At 32.6% G+C, this 21,359-nt stretch overlaps 1 protein-coding gene across 9 annotated transcripts in view; it reads right to left on the reverse strand.

Moving 5' to 3' along the window:
• PTPRK (protein tyrosine phosphatase, receptor type K) overlaps positions 1-21,359 on the reverse strand; it is a 483,452-nt gene that overhangs the window by 64,550 nt on the left and 397,543 nt on the right. For all 9 annotated transcript variants that reach the window (XM_025042408.1, XM_015600081.2, XM_025042412.1 and 6 more), the window contains 2 exons: positions 17,833-18,106; positions 15,088-15,124 (listed from right to left, as the gene is read on the reverse strand). In XM_025042408.1, the coding sequence (XP_024898176.1) occupies positions 15,088-15,124; positions 17,833-18,106 (311 nt within the window). The remainder of the gene's footprint in view (positions 1-15,087; positions 15,125-17,832; positions 18,107-21,359) is intronic.

The following is a 21,359-nucleotide window of genomic DNA, read 5'->3' on the forward strand; positions in this document are numbered from 1 at the left end:
TTATTTAATGTTTGTGCCGTAGTTAAAGAAAATTCAGGGAGTTCTCATTTTCTGCTGCTGAAAATGTCCTCCCACTCAGAGGACATTACCTACATTAACTGTTAAACTATATTAACTGTTTTTACAAAACACTATCAAAGACTCCAGTGAGGGTTTCTGCCAATGTCACCTGAACACGTGGTGGCAACACGGTAATGATACAATATAAGGAAATTCACATTTTCACTTTATGATCTGCCATTTGAAAATATACTCGTTACAACAAGTCATACCAAGGTGGGGATTAGGAAAAAAAAAAAAAAGCTCTGCAGGAATACCTTTCTCAAAACAGATAAATAGAAACAAATGCCCCAAATAAGCACTGGTATAGAAAGTTAAGTTTCATAACAGTAGTTCTCAGATCAGCCGATAGTGACTTCTGGAGGCATCTAGAAAATGTGTAGAAACATTTTGGTCTCCCAGTGGTTAGAGTTGCGACTCAATAATATTTAGGGGTAGAGGGGAGAAGCAGGGCAGTCTGCATTCCTAGTTATTGCAGTCTGTGATTCCATATATAGCAGCCAACATCAGAGTATTCCTTTTGTCATCTAGTGTGGTTATGCTCATCATTTACGTAATGAGGTATACCTTATTCGAAGTATTTCCTTTAGCTTTTTTTATATTAAGGTTAGGAGTTTTATTGATTATTTTTGAAATTATGTATTTTGGCACAATAAATGTATTTTGTTTCATGAAAATGAAGGTCTTACAAAATAGCAGTTATATTTGGGGACTAGGATGGTTGGGGAACCTATGTTTCATAAACATGTCTCAGTACATGAACAAAAAAAGCCCAGGCAACCAAGGCACAGGGAGTTCAAGGGCTGTGGGAGAATGAGATCAACAAAATCACCAAGTTTTATCAGATCTGCATTCTGGGGTGACCACATCGTGTTCGTAGGAGCAGCAACATCTGGGAGGTCTTTAGAAACAAATACTTAGCCTTTCAAATAACCAAACTATAAGATGGCTGCTAGCAACATAATTATATAGAGAATGCTAATTTTAAAGGTAAGAAATCATTATCAAAAAAAAAAAAAAAAAAACTTAAGAGAAGTGAGAGTTACTAGCCATAAATAAAAGAGAATAGAACCTTCATCAATAGAAAATGGCAAGAAAAAAATATAGACAGTGGTAAATAGAATGTGAGTGTCTAAATGTCAGTAAACATATGGTATTCATCTTTGTACTCCTAAGACTGTTTATACTTAATACTCAGCATGATAAGTACTTAATAAAATATTGAAATAATTATGGGAAATAAAGAATTAACGAAATGAAAAAAAATAAATATATCATACGATTAATTATAAAGGATTCTTGAAAGGAACTACCAATCAATCATCCCGATTTTTTGGAATGTAAATGACCATAGATACAGAGATCATTTTGATGGTTGCCAGATGAGAGAGGGTTTGGGAGGATAGGTGAAAAAGGAATTAAGATGTACAAATTCCTGATTATAAAGACAGTCACAGGGATGGAAAGTACAGTATAGGAAATATAGTCAATATTATTGTAATAAGTATGTATGGTGTCAGTTGGGTACTAGACTTATTGGGGTGATTACTACAGTTATATAAATGTCTAATCACTATGTTGTACACCTTAAATTAATATAATATTGTGTATTAACTGAAATTGAAAAAAAAAATGTTAAAAAAAAAAAGTAAATGACCTGATTTCTTTGAGATCGCTTCCTGAGTCATTCTTTCAGTTGTGTTTGGAAGAAAGTGAAGTCTTGTTCACAATGTCACCATCTCTCCCACCCTTTTATTTTGGACTAATCAGATTTTTCTGCCTCCTGACAGTAAACAGTCCTATACATTTGATCCAAGGTCTTTATCACTAACAGATCCTCTTGGGGAGAAAAAAGAGACACAGCATACTAAGTCATTTAAGTCATCTCAGATAAAGAGTGAATTAGTTCACATCTCAGGGGAAATTTGAAACTGGAATTGCCCATTCTGAGGTACCTCTACTTCGTGCAGAAAAATTAATTTAGGTCATTTTCTGATACCGGGCATGTGAGCAACTGTTCCTGTGAATGGATCCAAATGAAAGCATGATGCAAACGTGGGGCACGTCAGTCCTTTGAGAGGGTTACTCAACTGAGGCTCCAGAGTTCTCAGAGCCTCCTGGAACATTTGACTACAAAGGTTTAAGAATGTATACCTCAAAATGATAGTTAGAAAATCAAATTTAAATTTTATTACTCCTATGACACTAACACTTTCAGGAAGTAAGTCTAGGATTTTACTACATATTTATTTCAATGAAGTCTTTACTTAGATAAAGAAAAATAGAGTGAAGGCAATCATGTTTAAAGTATCTGCAAAAATCATTTGAGCATCTTTTTGTTAAACATCTTGTGATTGTGATAATAGATTAGGGAAATGAGCACATTACTGGTCACTTGGTCAATTCTAAAACTGAATTCCTCTGAAACTAGAAAAGAAATAATCCATAGTTTAGAAATATAAAATATTTTTCTATTTTCTCTGTAATATTTTACTTTAGATGACTATATATATTATGGAACAATTTGGATTTCTTCTTTAACATTCTTAAAACAATCATTACATTGAGAGAAAAAACTGAGCTTTTTGATTCACAAAAAAAGTCCATGTGGTTTTAAACTGATTCCCAAAACCATATGTTCTTTATCAATAAACAGGATATATAGTTCAGACGTTTCACAGCAATGTTTCACAGACATCATTATATTGAACACTGAAAAAGACTTCTATCAAAACATCTGGTAAACAGAAGTCAAACTGAATATAACTGATGATGTGCATACATATTTTTTTCAACTCAGTTATACATCTAAGAAGAGATTTTTTTCCCTGGAAAAATTTGAAATACTAGTGTACTTTATGCATTTTTCTATGATTGTTGTGACATTCATCTTGTCATTCTGCAAAACGTATAGATTTTTCAAATAGCTTCTTTAAACTTGGTTATTAAAACAAGTTTTTTTTTAGCAGTGAATTTAAAAACACTCTTCACATTTTCCTCTGCAATTGATTTACCTAATGAATCCCAACTCACTCCTGTGGCTACTCATGCTTTCTTCCACTTTGATTAATTTTTGACACATTTTGTTTTTAAAGAATAGAAAGTACAGTTTTCATAACTTTTAGGGAAGCTGCTCTCCTCAATGTGAGAATGAAGAAATCTGAAATCAGAGACTGTTAGTGATTAATAAAAGCATTTCATAAACCAAGACCATTTAGAATCGATAGCAGCTCAGGAAATGTGACAGAACCACTATGGACTTAAAGATATTCCAAAGCAAACTAAAGTATTTCTAGAATTTCCCTAAGTGGTGGCCTTTGATATAAGAGCTTGAATGTTGTTTTTTTTATTTGTCAACTTGAAACAAAATGCACCACATAAATTGAATAGTTAACTGTTCACATGATCATTTCTTCATTCTTTATAGAAAAGTTTTAAAACAAAATCAGTAGTATCATTATGTAAATCATTTAACAATAAAAATAAACAATCATTTGCCCACTAGATAAGCAAAATCTTAAAAGACTGGTATCAATTAGTATTGATAAGAATACAGAGAAACAAGTAATCTGATATATTGCTTGAAATGTAAATTTGTATAATTCTTTTTGAATGTGATTTGTCTGTAATTCTTTTAAAATATATACATATCATATGACTTAGAACATTGCTTTAAGGAATATATTCTATAACAGACAATGTAAAGATCTTAGCCAAGTATATTTATTCCATTATTGCATGTAATTACAAGACATATGAACAACCTAAGCATCCATCAGTCGAGGAAGAATTAAACATATATTCATGCAATGGAATATCTGTATTTTCTAACCTGAAAATATATCCAAGACATTTTAAGTTAAAAAACAAATGCAAGCTTTAGGCCACTATTTTAGAATGATAGCAATTTTTAAAAAATGAACAGAACAAAAAGAGACTCATGGACATGGAGGATAGACTAGTGATTACCAGAGAGAAAAGGGAAGGTAGATGGGTTAAAAGGGGTCAAATACGTGGTGACAGAAAGAAATCTAACTATAGGAGGTGAACACACAGTGTAAACATATATATGCCTTACTGTTAAAGTGTACAGCTGAAACTTATTGGGATTTTGTTAACCAATGTCACCATTAAAAAAAGTGTTATATCAAAGTTAAATTTACTAAAATCAATAACTGTTTTGGTTACCTAAGAGAATGTCTTTAGTCTTAAGAAATAGTAACGTGTTTAGAAATAAAAGGCAAAAAAAAAAAAAAATCTGTATTTTTTTTTTAATAGAAATACAGATATGCCCCCATAATTGAAAAGTAGTTCTGGAGATTCTCACCAGTTTGGTAAATATATAAAATTTTGTATCTACAACACATTAGATTGGTGATTTGCTTCATAAAATCTGATCCAAAAAGTCTACATAGTATTCAGATAGATATGAAAATACTTCTTTAAAGGAGGTTATTAGCAAATCCTAAATCATAGCAAATCTATAACATAGACTTTAAATATTCTACCAGAATGAAAAAGGAAGTATTCTATTTCTGAGAACTGATCTTGGCAGAGTTGAGGAATCTCCATGAGGATGACTTAAGATAGATGTGGCCAATGACTACTTTTACCTCAAACCTGTTCTACAGGGTACCTGCATACAGGTCTCATGTTCTCCATGCCACAAGTGTCTTCCTTGGAGCTGAGTATTTGGCTTAGTGCCTGATAGAGAGTAAGCAGACAATAAATACATTCTGAATGGATGACCAAACTCTCAATGTTTAGCACCTGGTGGAATAGTTAGATGTAGGAAAATTAAACAATGCATAAAGATGTGTTCAAGAGGTGACTGTTATTCATCATGATGATGTGAAATTTATATTTAAAAGAAAAATCAGACACCAACAGTGTAGTTGTTACCATCATCACTTCTGAGAAGTGATATGGTAGAAAAGCCTTGAGAAAAGCCTGAATTGAATTACATGAGGTGATGTTTTAGCTGCATAGTTTCAGACCTTTAATTTTTTTTTTCCTTTCCTCTACAAAAATTTTCTTATTTGCTCAAGTCTTTAGTATACAGTTAGACCACCACCAACAAACCATATTTACTTCAATTATCTCTCCTAGTAGCTAAACTTGTCAGAAAAATAATAACTGGCCAACAGAGCAGCTTTTTTAAAGAAGTCAGACCGAAGATGAAGGTTATCAAGGTGAGCAAAGTCTTACTAGTACAGTGAAATCCTACCATAAAAGCATAGCCCAGGTGAATTTTCATCTGGGAAATTTTAACAGAAAACAAACCAAGAACTAGTTTCCTCAAAGGCAAAGAGTGGAATTTTAAGAGAAACAGATGCAAAACCAGGTGTTATTTGTAAATAACAGCAGCAGCCAGCAATTAAAACATCATCTTTTTAAATTTGCAATATGGAGACACACCTGCACACACAAACATCTATCAGGAAGAGTAGCATTGTTTTAAAAAACACAATTTATGTATTTACTTAAGGGTCATTGATACTCAAATTGTGTACTTTCTGCTATAACCAGGGATATATAAAATGTGGCACGGATCACTTATCACCTCCACTATCATATTTACAAACATAAATTTCTGCATTTCCTTAAACAATGAAGCAGAAATGGTAATTATCAGTAAGTTCAGTAGGAGCTCTTGAAAGAGTAAAAAATGTAAAAAGCGAACAAGATTACAATTTTTGAAGCTAGGTTGTGATGTAACTATTTAAATGTTTGGGTGATAACATTCACTTTCTGTCTTTAAAATAAAAACACACTAAACTATATACGTGCTCAAGTATCTCATTTCACAAAATCTGAGAAATTTTTATTTTGAAATGAAGTAGAATTTTTCCAACATTTTTTATGAATGTAATAGAAAATACATAATTTACTTGAGAAAACTGATCTCTGAAAAATTCCTTACTAATATAAAAGTTTTAAAAACATAAAACAAATTAAAAAATATGTCATTAATATCTTTCCTTCTATCAATAGTGGTCACTGCTCATTCGAGAAAGATCCAATTAATTTTCTACTCTAATGTCATTTATTAAATCAGAGATAATCTTTAAAACAATCCACATTTCATTAAAAACTAAATAGAATGCATAATTTCAGACTCTAAACAGATAAGGATAAAGAATACTTGATCTATTATAGAATAATAATCATAAACCAATGCTCTATAACACTCTGCAAGTGTCTTTCAATGAGTCCAAACTGGATTTTAATCATTTATCCCTACAATAGGATAAATACAGAAAAAAGAAAGGCAGAGCTCATAATATCGTATATTGCAATAAAGATAATGTAATCTTTTGATATGAGGATTCACTCCAAGACTTGCTTTTAATTGCTAAGAACAAAAGTACTTTAAGTTCTCTGTAATTTAGTATTTCATTTCTTCAAAATCAAAGGATTGAAATAGAGAATCTGTACTGCCAGAATATAAAGATAATAACATCAACAGATAACATATATATGTATGTGAATATGCATGTATCTATATACATACTTGTAAGTGTGTATGGTTTTGGAAAGGCTGCACTTACAATACTGTTTAGAAACCTCCTTACCTACATATCCAAGTTCATCACTTACTAATTTTACTTCCTACATAATTTGCAGGTCCCAGTGCGGTTAAATTTTTCCACATAACAAAAACCCCCTTTCCTCCAGTTTTCTATAACATACTCTTCATTTTCTCCTGAGCCCTTGTTAGCAGAGGCTTTAACATTCATATTTCTACTAACAGCCTGTTAAAGGCAATTTTGGCTTTTTGTATCATGATCCTAAGAATTATTTGAAGCCTCTGCCCACTGCCCAATTCCAAAGTCATTTTAATATTTTTAGGTATTTGTTAAAACAAGACCCCACTTCTAGGTGCCAAAATCTGTATTAGGTAATTTTTATGCTGTAACAAATTACCAAACATTAGTGAATTAAAACAACACAAATTTATTTTCTTATATTTCAAGAGGTCAGAAGTCCCAAATGAATCTATGGGACTAAAATTAACGATGTTCACGGGCTTGTGTTCCTTTTGGAGGCTCAATGAGAAAAACTGTCTTTTCCAGCTTCCCAAGACCACCTGCATTCCTTGGCTCATGGCCTCTTTGTCTTTCTGCAAATCACATCACACTCCAATTCTTGCTTCTGCCCTCACATCCATTCTCTGATTCCCACATGTTACTTATAAGGACTTTTATGATTACGCTGAGTCTATCTGTATAATCCAGGATAATGACCCCATCTCAAGGTCCTTAATACATCTGCAAAGTCACTTTTGCCATGTAAGGTAACATATTTACAGGGTCAAGGATTAGAATGTGGACATGTTGGGGTACGGGGAGAATTATGCAGCCTATCACAGAGCTCCATATCATTATGTATTTAATATCATATCAATTCTCTAGAAATGTTAACAGACTCAGTTGTGATTGACATTTTTAAAGAAAGTGATTTTGGGGAGAGATAATCCTATCACCAAGAGTTTTTCCACCTTTGCTCCATAAGGTAATGCTATATCTGACCCTTGCTCATAAATGTCTATGAAATGTTATATGAGTAGTGGTGTTATTGTATTATTAGTCTCTTAAGGCAATATTCCTAAAATTAAAGATAGTAATTTTGACTTTGCTATTGACATTATTTAAATGAAACTCTAAATTATAAAACTCTCCCTGATAAACAATCGGTACCCGAGTTTGATGTCATCAGTATACACTAAACTACCAAATAAAAATCTCAAGATTGGTCTTTAACCACATTAGAGAAATGATTACTTTAGTGGACTTTTGTAATCATATTACCTTGGTTGACATGAGGATGGGGACTGAACATATATTAGTATTCAAATTGATGATTCTAGAGAGATAGTGTGGAATGAGTGTGGTATCCTGAAAAAAGTACAGGGAATTGATTTCTGGTTCTACACTTTTGACAATCCATGCTACTTTGGAAAAATCATATCAGTAAACATCAGTTTTCTCATCCATAAAATGAAAACATGACTTAAAGCAGGGGTATTCAACTTTTAGAATAAAATTATTTTGTAAAAGAAATATTAAATGAAATATAAGTATTAATTTAAATTTATAAGTTCAAATTTACTTATTACCAATATAATTTCCATTACTTATTACAAAGCAAATCAGTGAAAACACAGAATTGTTCAGTGGTTGATTTGGAATCGTGTTATGAGTGGCAGCTGCAGTATTTAAGAAATTATTTTAATATTCTTTTGTTGCACATTATCAATACATGCAATCTCAAATGCTATCAATTTAGTAACTCACTTTGCAACTTCTCAATATATTTAAAAACAGAGGTTTTATTTTTATATCTTTTCAGAAAGAAACAATGGAAAAAAGGTATTTAATATTCTCTATATAACAGGTTTGTGTTTGTAACCAGTTTTCAATTTTATAAAGTTTATTACAAAAGCAAATGCTCAATACCAAAAAAGTCTGCAAAATAAACTAGTAATACATCATTGCTAAAAATAAAAATTAATCAAAAATAACAATAAGCATAGTTCAATTGGCTTCTTACATCAGAGATTAGAATTCATCACTTGCCAGAAATTTCCCATCAGTAGCTTTGCTGTTTTCGAAGACTCCCCCATTACATAACTAGAATATTTATATAGCATACATATTTACATTACATACAAAATTTTTATTGTATTTTTTATAGCCTTTAATTTTTCTCATGTCTTTCTATGTATCAGGAACTGGACCGGAAGCTTTTCAAAGTCAAGGGCTTCTAAGTCATTTGCCCCCTTTATAATAACGTATATACTCTCTCAGCAGGGCCATTGAGGACAGGACATTGTGGACATCACACATTCATTGGGTTACAAGGAATCAGCTGACCCAATGACTAACACACACAAACGCTGCTTTCTGCTCAGTAGGGTGGAGAGTAAAACTTAATCTACTTTTAAATTGATACTCATGAAAAGAAAGTTGAAAATTAACATAAGAAATAATGAAATTAGTAACTCAGACAAAACTTTTCCTTCTACGTTTTTTCTGGTCTAAGAGTGCAACATAGCTGAAATGGAAGGTAAGCAAAAGCTAATTGGAATACTAAGAGGGTAAATTTTTATTCATTTTTTTTCATTTTTCTGTAAAGATTAGAAAGAAAATAAACACTTTAAATCATTTCTAAATTATGTCAATAAAATAAAAATGTAGTGAAAAAAAGACAACTGATATATATTCAGGGCATTGAAAAGTAGAATAATACTGGACAACAGTAGTCTTCCATTCATTCCTTCATCCATTCTAAAGAGATTGACTGCATTTATATTAAATATCAGGCATGGACAAAAAATATAAGCAGACTGTCATCTCTATCCTCAAAAACCTTGTAGTCCATCTAAATAGTTCTTAATCCTAAAAAAATTACTGAATAATAAATAATTTGTATAGTTGTTAGCCTTTAAATCCACTGTAGAAATATTATATTATTATTTTACTTCAGTTTTTCAAACGTAAAAGGATATTTTAGTTTTGCAAACAGGTTTTAAAAATTGATTAGCTGTTAGTTTTTTAGTATAATATAGTATAATAGAGAAATAGCTTTCCCTATATTAAAAAAAATTTACAGTGATAAGGCCTTTGACAGAGCAGCAGGAAATACTGGTGCTTAATAAAGTTTCAACCCATGAACCACTGATTTAAGCTTTATTAAAATTGTGCTTGTTCCCAGCTTGGTTTCACTTGGATATGCTTTCATTTTCCTCAGTTCAAGAAAAATGAAATTCCAAATTAGATAAATTTTTGAAAATTAGGACTTAGATCCAATAGGCAGGACAAATGAGGTACAAGAGAAAGAAGTGTAAGTACCAGCAAAAACACTTAGGCATTTTTAGGAAAAACAACAAAGTTATTCTCATTGACTAGTTTTTCAGAAGGGATGTCAGTTTCAAATGCAAGTTCATCCTAGGGATCCAGAAAAGCCACACCCCTGTCAGAATTTCTTAATGGCCAGACTAAACTAATTGACATTTATTTCCATCAGCTGAAAAAATGGTATAAAAAAACCTGAAAATTTCTTCCTGATGCTTTACCATTTCCTTCAACATGTAGCTGGCAAAATATAAAGCATCTTAGTACAACTTAGGAGACCAAGGTTGGGATTTTAGACTCTGAAATCCAATTAAATATTTTTTTCTTTAGACTGCAACCCTGTTTTTCAAACTATCCTTCACTGTAAGCTCTGTAAGAAATATAGCATAAGAGTGCAATTTAAGAGCTGAGATTGTTGAGTTGTACTCAGGTTCAAGTTCATCTGAGGTAAATATAGTGCAGATGAATTCAGTCAAATAGCTTCTATACACATGGTAGAACCAAATGGAGCTTCCATGGCTTTACTGTAATTTCTTGACAGACTAAATGTTCTTTTTCTTCTCATGTTTGTTATTTTTTAATGTCTGATCACCTAAAAAGACACTTTTATCCATCTGCACACTCAGAGAAAAGGGCACCAATGAAAGATTTGACAAAAGCAACATGAGACAAGAGTAAGATTATATAAAAAATGCTTAAAAAAAAAAAAAAAAAAAACTACTCATCCAGTAATTAGGAAATGGACAGCAAAGGAAGGAAGAAAGAATAAAAATGAAATATTACTAGTGTTTGTATGTTTTATCATATATGTTGGATAAATTCTTCCATATACACCTATTCTCTTGTGACTAGTTAATTGTTCTTAATATTAAAATGTATGCTTAAAATGCATACTAGCAATGAAGTCAAGATATTTTTGAGAGATTGGGAATGACCTATATCATGGTTTAAACATAGCTAATATTCTGAATTAATAATGACCTGATTAAGCCAATCCCTATAAAAGAATTCTCCAACCTTAAAGACATCTTTTACAATCACATGTCAACTTGGGGTTTATAAAAAGAATAAAAAAGCTAATATTAAATAAATGGATGAATGTAGATATGCACGCCTTAGAGTTTGGAATTTTCTTTTTATCATGGCTTCTAGGGAAACTGTGTGAGTTCTTTCTTTCCAGCTATCTTAGAGCTCAGTGAGGATAAACCCTAACAAAGTCCCTATGCCAAGGCAGCAAATGTGTTCTTGGTGTTCTAGACTGACACCTAATAGAGAAATAGGTGAACCTTTTTTTAAAACATTGGTAATAATTAGTTTATATTGGTAATAATTAGTTTATATGGACTTCAAGTGCTTTCTTGCAATCATTCTTTGAAATAATTGGTGCTTTACATCTCATACTGAAACCAAACCACTGTTTTTTATTTTTATTTCTAAGGTGTTTGGCGGGGAATCTATTATTAGTTCAGACATTATCTGCTGTAAGTAACACATTACCCACCAATAGTGGTTTTCATGTTAAGAACATTTATTTTATCAAACATAAATATCTGCAGTTAAGGAGTTTCAGCAGTGGGTAGCTCAGCTCAGAGTTGTTCCAGATCCAAGTTGCCTTACTGTTTTCTTTGGGAATTGTCCTTGCTATCTCTCTTTTTATAAATTAGGAAGAAATAAAGAATTCTTAGAAGATCTGACAAAAGAGATATCCTTAGACCGCCCTGACCAAAACTGGGTTACATACACAACTCTAAACCAGTCATTGGTACTGGTGCATGGGGGGGGGATGTTTAGATTAGTGGTTCTCAAAGTGTGACCACCTGAGCAGCAACAGCAGCAACAGCCATAAGCTTGTTAGAAATGCACATTCTTGGGCCCCTCCCTAGGCCTAGAAACTCTGGGGTTCTGTCCAACCACCTATTTTAACAAGGCTTCTAGGTAATTAAGATTCAAGCTAAAGTTTGAGAATGGCTAATTAAGGCCAATCTGATTCATCCTCTCGGTCTGAGCTGTTGTTATAAATTATATGTAAAAAGATACAGAACAAACCAATATCAAACAGCCTAGAGCATGCTCATTGCACTGTGCTCCCACCTCACTATACAAGTGACATTTCAGTGTTGTCCCTTTTTCTTGATGTATGACGAAAATCTTTTCTGAGACTTATTCTTTTTTTTTGCTTTTCAAAGATATGGCTGACTAAATTCCTTTTCACATGTTTATAACAATTCTGGTTTTGGATATGCTATTCTATAAAGGGAATGACTTTCATGATTTCCAGTATAATTTAGATAAACCCTTTCACTCTATTTCTGTGTGACACATATCTTCTCAAAAGCTTCTTACCTAAATGCAAGTCAGAGAGCAGAAGCTTTGATCCCCACTGCAAATAACATAACTCCCAGAATACCTCTTCCCTTGTCACCTAATACATATTCACAACACTATTTATTTTAAACATCATGGTGTCGATTATATACTTCATACTTTTTCTTTTAGTACTTAAGCCAACTTCTGTATCCTCTTTATGTGATAGCTGCCATCAGGTATGAGTTCCAAAAATGCAGGAAACAATCTATTGCATTGGAAATTTTCTAGAACAATTCTTCAATGTCAAAAATTTTCAGAATGATTATGGTATTCTAGCACGTATACTAGTTGTTTTTGGCTTTTAAATTCTTTCACATTCCTTGAGAATTTTCAGTACCCTAAATCAGCACAGTGCACACATTTTAAGTACATAGTTTAATAGATTTTTATCTGTGCATACATACTTCTGTGAAATACTGAACCATTCCTTGCCCAGAAGGTTCCTTCATGCTTCTTCCCAGGCAATATGGTCATGCCATTTTGACTATTAAGTGTGTCTTTAAAATACTCTGCCAGAAAGTTTTTATTTTCATTTTAAATTTTATACAAAAGATGACCATACTTGTATTCTGTTAGTTCAAAATTTAGTCAGACAGTAAGTTGGTTTTACTCTAATAAATGTGGTTTTCATATATGGAAAAATATTATATGTTCAGAGAAGGAATTACATTGGATCTGAATAGAAACATAAAAAATCTTTACTTTTCCCAAGTAATTTCTATTATAAAAATTTAGTTTTGTTTTTATGCATATTTCTTTATAACTCCATAACACAAACTATGTCTTTCTGAAGTTACAAAATGATTACAATAATTATGATGATAAAACAGTAGTTAACTCTTATGCAATAGTCACGACATATTAGGCATTATTCAACCATTTCATACATTAAACTTATTTAAGCCTTACAATAATAGTAAGAGGAAATTATTCTAATATCCTTATTTTGGGGGTGAGAAATTTAAAAAATTGCCCAATCCTGAAGAATAATAAGGAGTAAAGTCAAGATTTGGACCCAATCTGAGACTAGAGTCCTCACTCTTCTTATTCGTAAACCACACTGTAAACCTGCCATCCAGAAGTATAGCAAGGATAAATTATTAGACAAAGAATAAACTATGAAAAATGGACTCTTTCTTACTACCCTTGAGTTTCTGGTAAATATTCTGTGCCACATGGGAAGTTTGATTTCCATAATTTCACCGTTCTTGTAGTTGAAATACCACATGATATTTTTCATCACAATTTTATTTGTATTGAGAGAGATGATATAATACAAATCTTGTGTAATGCAAATAATCAAATAAGTGAATAAAAATTTTTAATTTTAGAATCATTTATAGCTACCTTTTCTCAGTTATAGAAGCACAGCATGACCATCTCTAAAGAACTGCTTAGAGGCTGATGCTAGATCATTTTACATCTCTGGCTCTATTTTAAATCTGGAAAAGCATAGGTGATATATTCCTAAATACGTCTGACATTGTCTTCTAAAATTTTCAACTCTAACTCTTGATCCATAAGCTAAGTTCTTAAAATAAATGCTCAGACATCATATGCATCTGTATACATTCTCTTTCCGTTCATTAAGGATCGCTTTATTTTTTCAAGATCATGAGGAATCATAGTATTTGAATTAAAAAGCGAGTTTTTTTTTTTCTTCTGCGAAGCTTTTTTATTACTTCTCATAAGTCAAGGAAAATGTTTTTCTTGATTGCCTTTACAAATCAAGAGCACAACACAAATGCTTAATTGGGCAGATTGATGATTAGATGGAGAAAAATGATGAAAGGAAAGATGCCAGTACAAACAGAACATGGCCATTCATTTTTACCCCAAATGAATAAACTACTGCTCATAAATGTGGGTCTAACACTAATTCTGGCAGCAAACAACCCAGAGCACCAACCCTCTGCAGAGCCTCAGGTCTGCATGCAGACAGCTTTTTCTTGTTTCTCTTGTTAGAATACACCAAGTAGCTCGCTCTCCTTTTTTGGCACAATCAAATAAGTCTTAAATAAAGGATTATAAACATAATGAATGCTAGAGACTTTCTCCCACTCTTATCTCTAAATACTCATTCAAAGATGAAAATGTTTTCTCCTAAAGAAACTAGGCAACAAAGCTATAATATGAAATGTCAGCAGGACCTTACTGGCCATTAGTCATCACGGATCTAATTTCTTGGCATTGGTTGAATTAAAATAAATAAATAGATAGATAGATAGATAGATAGATAGATAGATAGATAGATAGATAGATAGATAGATGGATAGATGAATAAATAAGTTTTTTAAATTAAAAAAAGTAAATCTTCAATAAAACTGCACTACTAATGAAGACATGGACCAGTCTCCACACCTACGTTTTTACATCTACCTGGACTAGCTTGCTTCTTTTTACCTTTAACTGTCTACCACAGAAAGAAGCAGAGGTTTTTAAACAAGCAACTTGCTATTTTGAGCTGATACTGCTGAGCTTTTTTTCCCAATACATTGGTTGATCAGCAGCTCAAGACCTTTTAGACACTAAATGTCAGAAATAAGCCCTTCTAAAGTTTTCTAAATCCTTATAACAAGATTCCTCCAGTCAAGTTCTATAGGATGGGAAGTAGCACCCCATTACATGTTAAAGACACCCAAGTGAGTCAGAGGACTTAGCTGGCAGTTTAACTGGGCCCTACTGCAAATACTCTGTAATAGAAGTGCCACATGTAATTAGCCCTGAAGCAGGGAACAAAGCTCTTTCGTTTTAGAAAGCGGGCAAATGGAATTTCAAAAAAAATGAAAAGCAAACCTCTTACCTTTCGTAGCAATTCGTACACACTGGGTTTTAGTTTCCTGAAGCAAAAATGAAAGAAAATAGTCAGCGTATACATAATGTTTCCTACTTCATAAACTATCAATCTGGGGGTTATAAAATAGGTTTATAAAGTACAGAATTGCAGTATTAAAGAAATTTTTAATGTTTTTATATGCACTTTCAGAGAGATTTTTTTAAAAATCTAAAATAAGGACTTTAAAAATATTTAATATTTTTCCAAAAATTTAGATATCTGTTTTCGGTTTGAAATGAAATAGGCTATCTTGTCTGAGACATCAAGTATAACATTCTACTTGCATATATTGTACTTTTGAACAGTCAGGAAAAAAAATGTAGTTGCAAAGCTAATAGAAATCAGACCCAAATACGAATTTTGTTTTTACCTCAAAGCTGTGCACTCAGACCAAAGCTGGGCATTACAGACTCATACTTGGAGTCTAGCATAACTAAAAAGCTAAATGACAGTAGTTAGAAAGATCACCAAAAAATTACATTACAGTTACATTATAATTTATCTGTTCTTTTTCTCTTTCTAATTTAGCAGTTAGGGATTAAATCTTTCTTGATGTAATTATTTTTCTCCTCTCGTCAGACTGATGGGGTCAAGGAATTAGTAGATACAAACAGATGCAAATTATTTTAGACTCTGTCTTTAACTTTTTTTTCCTTCATTTTTTCTAAATGTTGTGGGGTGGCATGAGGAGGTGAACCATACTTCTAGGTCCACAGCTCCTGGGCTTAATTAATTCAGTTTATATCTTTGCATGAAGATTCAAAGAGGCTGGAAAAGATGTTAAAGCCACTGAACAAAATAGAGGTTATTTGTTTTTAAGATGCATTTATAACTCCATCTTTAGTTGTATGCATTGATAAACCAAGAGCTTGTAATTTTCTCTTAAGCATTTATTCTTAAATTAATAAAGCACCGAGGGGGAATCAGTAATTAAAAATGAAAGCATGTATTTCTATTACTTAATTGTGACCTGAGGCCTTCATAGTAGGCTGCAAGAGATTGTTCCGCTTTCACATAAAGGCCTAAAGGGATTTTGATTTCCTAAAAGCAACTGCTGTTAACTCTATCAGTATTATCAGCCTCCGCTGATAGGAGCCACACCAATTTTAAAACTCTTTGCTAGGATAACTGTGAAATATATTGCTTCTACTCTGGACTTCGATTATATCTCATGCAGATATGCTAACAATTAGAAGAGAACATTTATAACAAAACTCTTATAGAGTGCAAAAGGAAATCCTTTATAACTAATAGACATTCATTAATACTTCTCTTATACCACACACCAAGTAACAAAAGTTAATTTGGAATCTGTCAGCTCTCTAAAGATGATTACCCAAACACATAACTATGTTTTCTACCACTATGCTACTTTATACCCAGAATAAAGTATTAACTTTTATAATCATCTCTTTTTTGAGCAAGCCATTTTTACCAGTGGTATGGAATGATGTGTAGGTGGGAAGTGGGTAGCTAACTTGCCTCTAAAGATTTCCTGTTATGCATAAACTAGAAGATGAGAAGAGCATTTTCAACTACGAGCAGTCTCTGGCTTTGGGGTACATTTTAGAAGATGCTGTGGCATTTTTCTCTGCCATATACTGTAAGAAAGTCATATATAGTAAGCAGAAAGATGGAGCTTTTATTCAAAAGTGACCAGTTAATACCCTAAGTTTCCTGGTCCCAGCAGAAATGTAAATGGATTGTTATGTCTTCCAATTAAACTATTCCAAGATATAATATGACTGTTGCGATTAGATATCATGTAATTCACATTATCTCTCAAGTACCCATCTCAGGGACTCAATTACCCAAACCCAGCAATTTTCTATACAGATACAAGTACCCCAAAATGTCATTCCGTTACTGGATTTTAAATTGTGAAAGTTTCTATTCTCAACATTTTTTTTGCTATTTTTCTCTAAAAAATAAATTAAATAAGTTTTAGGAAAGAAAATCTTTCCAAGAGAACAGCATGAGGCATGAAAGGCTAGGTTATTTCCCCACATATGGAACCACTAGTAGTTTCTAACTTCCTGTTGTGTTTTCCTCTTCAATATTCGTTTGGGATCAGCGGCAGTGCTCAAAAACAACTGTGTCCAAAATGGGAAAAGGAGGGACAACCAGGGAAACAAAACAGACTTCTCTAATGGCACAGCATCCAGCCATCTCCAGGCGGCCTTCTGTTTAGGTTCTGTCAGAGATACCACAGGCGTCCCATTACTTTGTAATCAGAGGATTGTTACTTGTTATTTACTATTTGGTTTGTACCCCTTGAAAAGTTTACAAGGGTTTATTAGCCTGCTGTGGAACACGCATTCTGTTTATCCTGCAGTAAATTTAATCTTCTGAAGTGTGCTACTACTGAGCAAAGAAGACAGAACAATGCACGATATTTACTGGGGCCCGAGTCCCAGCAGCAGTACCCCCACTTTTTCAAATCATTTTGCTCACAATTGCCCTTGTGTGCTTTCCTGAAGAAAGCTTAAGTAGAAGCAGTTACTAGGAAACAGGAGTCTTGTGCAATGTAACACATGGAGCCTCAGCCCAAAACTGTGCACGCTGTTGGGAACAGAAACAAAAACCCCTACACACCAATTTATTTCCTTTCATTTTTTTTTTTTTTTCTGACAAATGGCACCAAGTATTTATAAAATTCGATTGCAGCTTTTCCTCAGGGCAGTGAAAAAGCAAATCTCGGAGGAAGCTTACCTTCTCCACACTGCTCATCGCCTGGAAATAGATATTGTATCCTTTGCGTGGAGCCAAAGGTGGGTTCCAAAAGCCCTGATAGGTTCTGTTGTCACCCACTGTGAATGGGGCAGGTTCGGGAAGATTCCCTGGGGGCAGCTCCGCAGCAAAGTAGTAGGGAGCACCGCTGCTCAAGGAGTTTTGGTATGTGACAGGCACCTGGTAGCATTCCATTGCTCCGGCTTCTCGCTTCGTTCGGTGCGGGTGCAACTCCTCTACGACAATCTGGTAAGCACTTTTAGGCAAAAGAAAAGCACACATTTAGAGAGCCTACATGCTAAGATTTCTCAAAAGAAGAATGAAGTATTTATTTAATAGTAATATGCAACACTTAAAAGTCTTTAAAGTCAGTCTTAACCCACTGCATTCTTTTGGCAGCTATTTTTCAATAAAATAGAATTTCATATGGATTCCAACCTTAAGGTATATTAAGGAGCTGAGAAAAAGTTTTAAAAACATCACATTTTTAAATATTGAGAAATGAGTCACCTTAATAAGGAACCTAACACTAATCAGAGACATATAATAGATTAAATTCTTTGTCTGATATTTTTAAATGTTTAAAACGAACATTTTCCTTTGAAATGATTGTATGGAAGGCCCAGTACGAAGGCCCAACAGAATAGAATGACTGCTCAGGGCAGAGCCCGAAGCACCAGTCTGCAGTTGTCATCATGTTAGAGACAGAATGTGCTGACAGGCTTCTCCACCTCTTGACCTTGCCATGGCATCAACATTGGCTCACAGCTATGTAGACCTAAAGCACAAGTGACATACTGCAACACAGGCACAGATGGACAGAAATCTGTCCTCACCACAGAAATAGACTGACTCTTTTTTCAAGAATTGTTAATAATAAAATGCTACAAATTGTAGAAACAGATGGCATTTGGCCTATTAAAACTTAAAATTAAACTTTCAATACCTTTCCTAAAAGTCTTAAACTTTTCTACTATAGCTATTATTTTATAGAGAAAATTTTTAAAATGCAGCTTTAAGATAAAGATCTGCCTAATCACTTGTAAACTTTTTAAAATCAATTTCTGAAACTGGTATTTCAATAATATTCCTTCTTTGTAGGACATTCTTTTGGCAAACATTTTTAGGAAAGGTATACCTAAGAAATTTGATATCATTAATATATTTTAATACATTATTAATGAATTTAAAAGAATTAAGTTTCAAAATTTCTGAAAATTAGTAGAAAATGTATTGTGGTCACCTATATAAATTGAACATAAATAGCTGTGAGTAGGGTTGCATGTTTGACTCTTGAGTCTCCAGGCAAACAAACATGCTCATTCTGTATAGGGAAAACAGTCATTAGTCAATGGCTCTCCAGCAAAAACAGAATGTTTTCTTTAATGAACTTCCACTAAAAAAAAAAAAAAAAAGAAAAGAAAAAGGGAGACAGACAAACACACACACATACACACTCAGAAAGAGAAAGAGATTGAATTTGCATCTATGTCAATTAAAAATTAAAATTTATAACACTTTAGAATCTAGTATAAAATTCTAATTCAATATAAATTCTGTTATACCTATAAACAGAAGACCTAAGTAGACTAAAAGAAAGAAGCTTTATAAATTAAAAAATTTCTTTAATTCTTAATTATTCAAGTTCCCATTACCCATTAAAATATTGCTAAGAAATTGGTAGGTTGGTATCCATCTCCTTTCATTTCGATATATAGAAATTGTATTAATGTCAGAAATTGAGATTTGGGCAAGTAACTAAGGCAGAAGCCTATATTATTTGAAATTATGTTTACTGCATCATTCTCTGTATCTCTGCCAAGTTGGGTCTCTAAGCTCCTATAAATGGTATTGACAAGATACATGCTCTCTGAGGGGTCCATGGAGCAGGCACTTACTAATTTTAAAATGCAGGAAATACATAAGCATAGTCTTTGAGGAGATAAAAGAAAAGATCACAGTTGACATATCCCAGGTTAAGCAAACCTGATCTTTTTTTGTTTCTTTGATTGTTTTTAATTTAAATCTATATTTGTATGTTATACATTTGCATATCCTGTGGATACATGCATATAGGTAGATAAACTTAGACATGCACACAATTAGGTCTTAACTAATTCTATTAAATTGACATAGGTTGTACATTACAAATTAAGAAGTTTTATGCAAAGCAGCTGATCTCTCCAGATCTATTAAGAAAAAAGCAAACTGCTGATGTTGGAGAGGAGTGAAGGAAGAAGCAAAAAAAAAAAAAAAAGTAGCACTTTGGTAAGTGATGTTGTTAATGGGGGAGGCTATGAATGTGTGATGGCAGCAGGTACATGGGACATCTCTGTACCTTCCTCTCAATATGACTGTAAATCTACACTTGTTTTTTAAAAATAAAGTCTTTTTAAAAAAAGTGCTTTCTGCTCTTTGGGAAAGATCTCACTGAACTTGAGATGGAACCCTAAACTAAAAATTATTAAATTCATTAAAATAAAATCATCTTCCCTTTGTTGTTCAATTTGTCTAGGCAGGCTGTCCTCCAAACTCATACTTTTACTTTTTCTAAATGTTTTTTTTTTTTTTTTCCCCTGCTACTTTCTTATTTATCAATACAAATTAATTAAAGAACAGAAAATAAGGAATAAGAAATCAAATTAGAAGTGATTTGACTGATTACATGAAATAGACCTATGCTTTCTCATCCTTGTGTTCATCTAATTATTTAATGGTACTTAATTCTAGCTAGATCTAAATATTATTTGAGCTTAGTACTCTAGTAATTTAAAATATTCCAAAGTCATCTGAAGAGTTTTATTCATTCTACCCATCTTTCATATAGTCCCCATTCCTTTTAATTAAATGTTAAAATATTTCTAAAACTAAGTTAAACTCAATATACTGGCATTATGAATCTTCACTCAATACTCAAAATATGATTTCCCCATATTAAAAAACTAAAAATGATTTCACTATTCTATAATCTAACTCGATTCAACATTGGAATGTAGTCCTTTTTAGTTTTGTGGGAAGCCAAAACATGACATCTCATCATGCAATTTCCCTTTAGATAAAAAACTAAGAAAATATACAAAGAAATTTTGTCATTAACTCAAAAAGCGATTATAAAATACAGTGGTAGTTTTCTTGATTTAATGCTTAAAAATGTTGGAGCTGAACACAAAATTACCTATAATGGCCTGCCATGGTTTTTTTTTTTTTTTCTTACCCATTAGTAAGTAAAACTTCTGTGAATCTGATTATAGTTTCAGCTTGTACACATTCTTAGTGATATCAACAAATTTTATACAATTGTATACTTAAACTTCGCCATTTTTATCTAAAAATGTCTCCTTAAAGCTTCAGGAGAAATTTCCCAGCTCCAACATTTTGCTATTTCTCTTATGGACAGACTTCTCAAGATCTCACAGTCACCATTGCTAAACTTCTGTGAATCTGATTATAGTTTCAGCTTGTACACATTCTTAGTGATATCAACAAATTTTATACAATTGTATACTTAA

Source organism: Pteropus alecto, unplaced genomic scaffold (assembly GCF_000325575.1).
Source record: "Pteropus alecto unplaced genomic scaffold, ASM32557v1 scaffold79, whole genome shotgun sequence".
Classification (NCBI taxonomy): domain Eukaryota; kingdom Metazoa; phylum Chordata; class Mammalia; order Chiroptera; family Pteropodidae; genus Pteropus; species Pteropus alecto.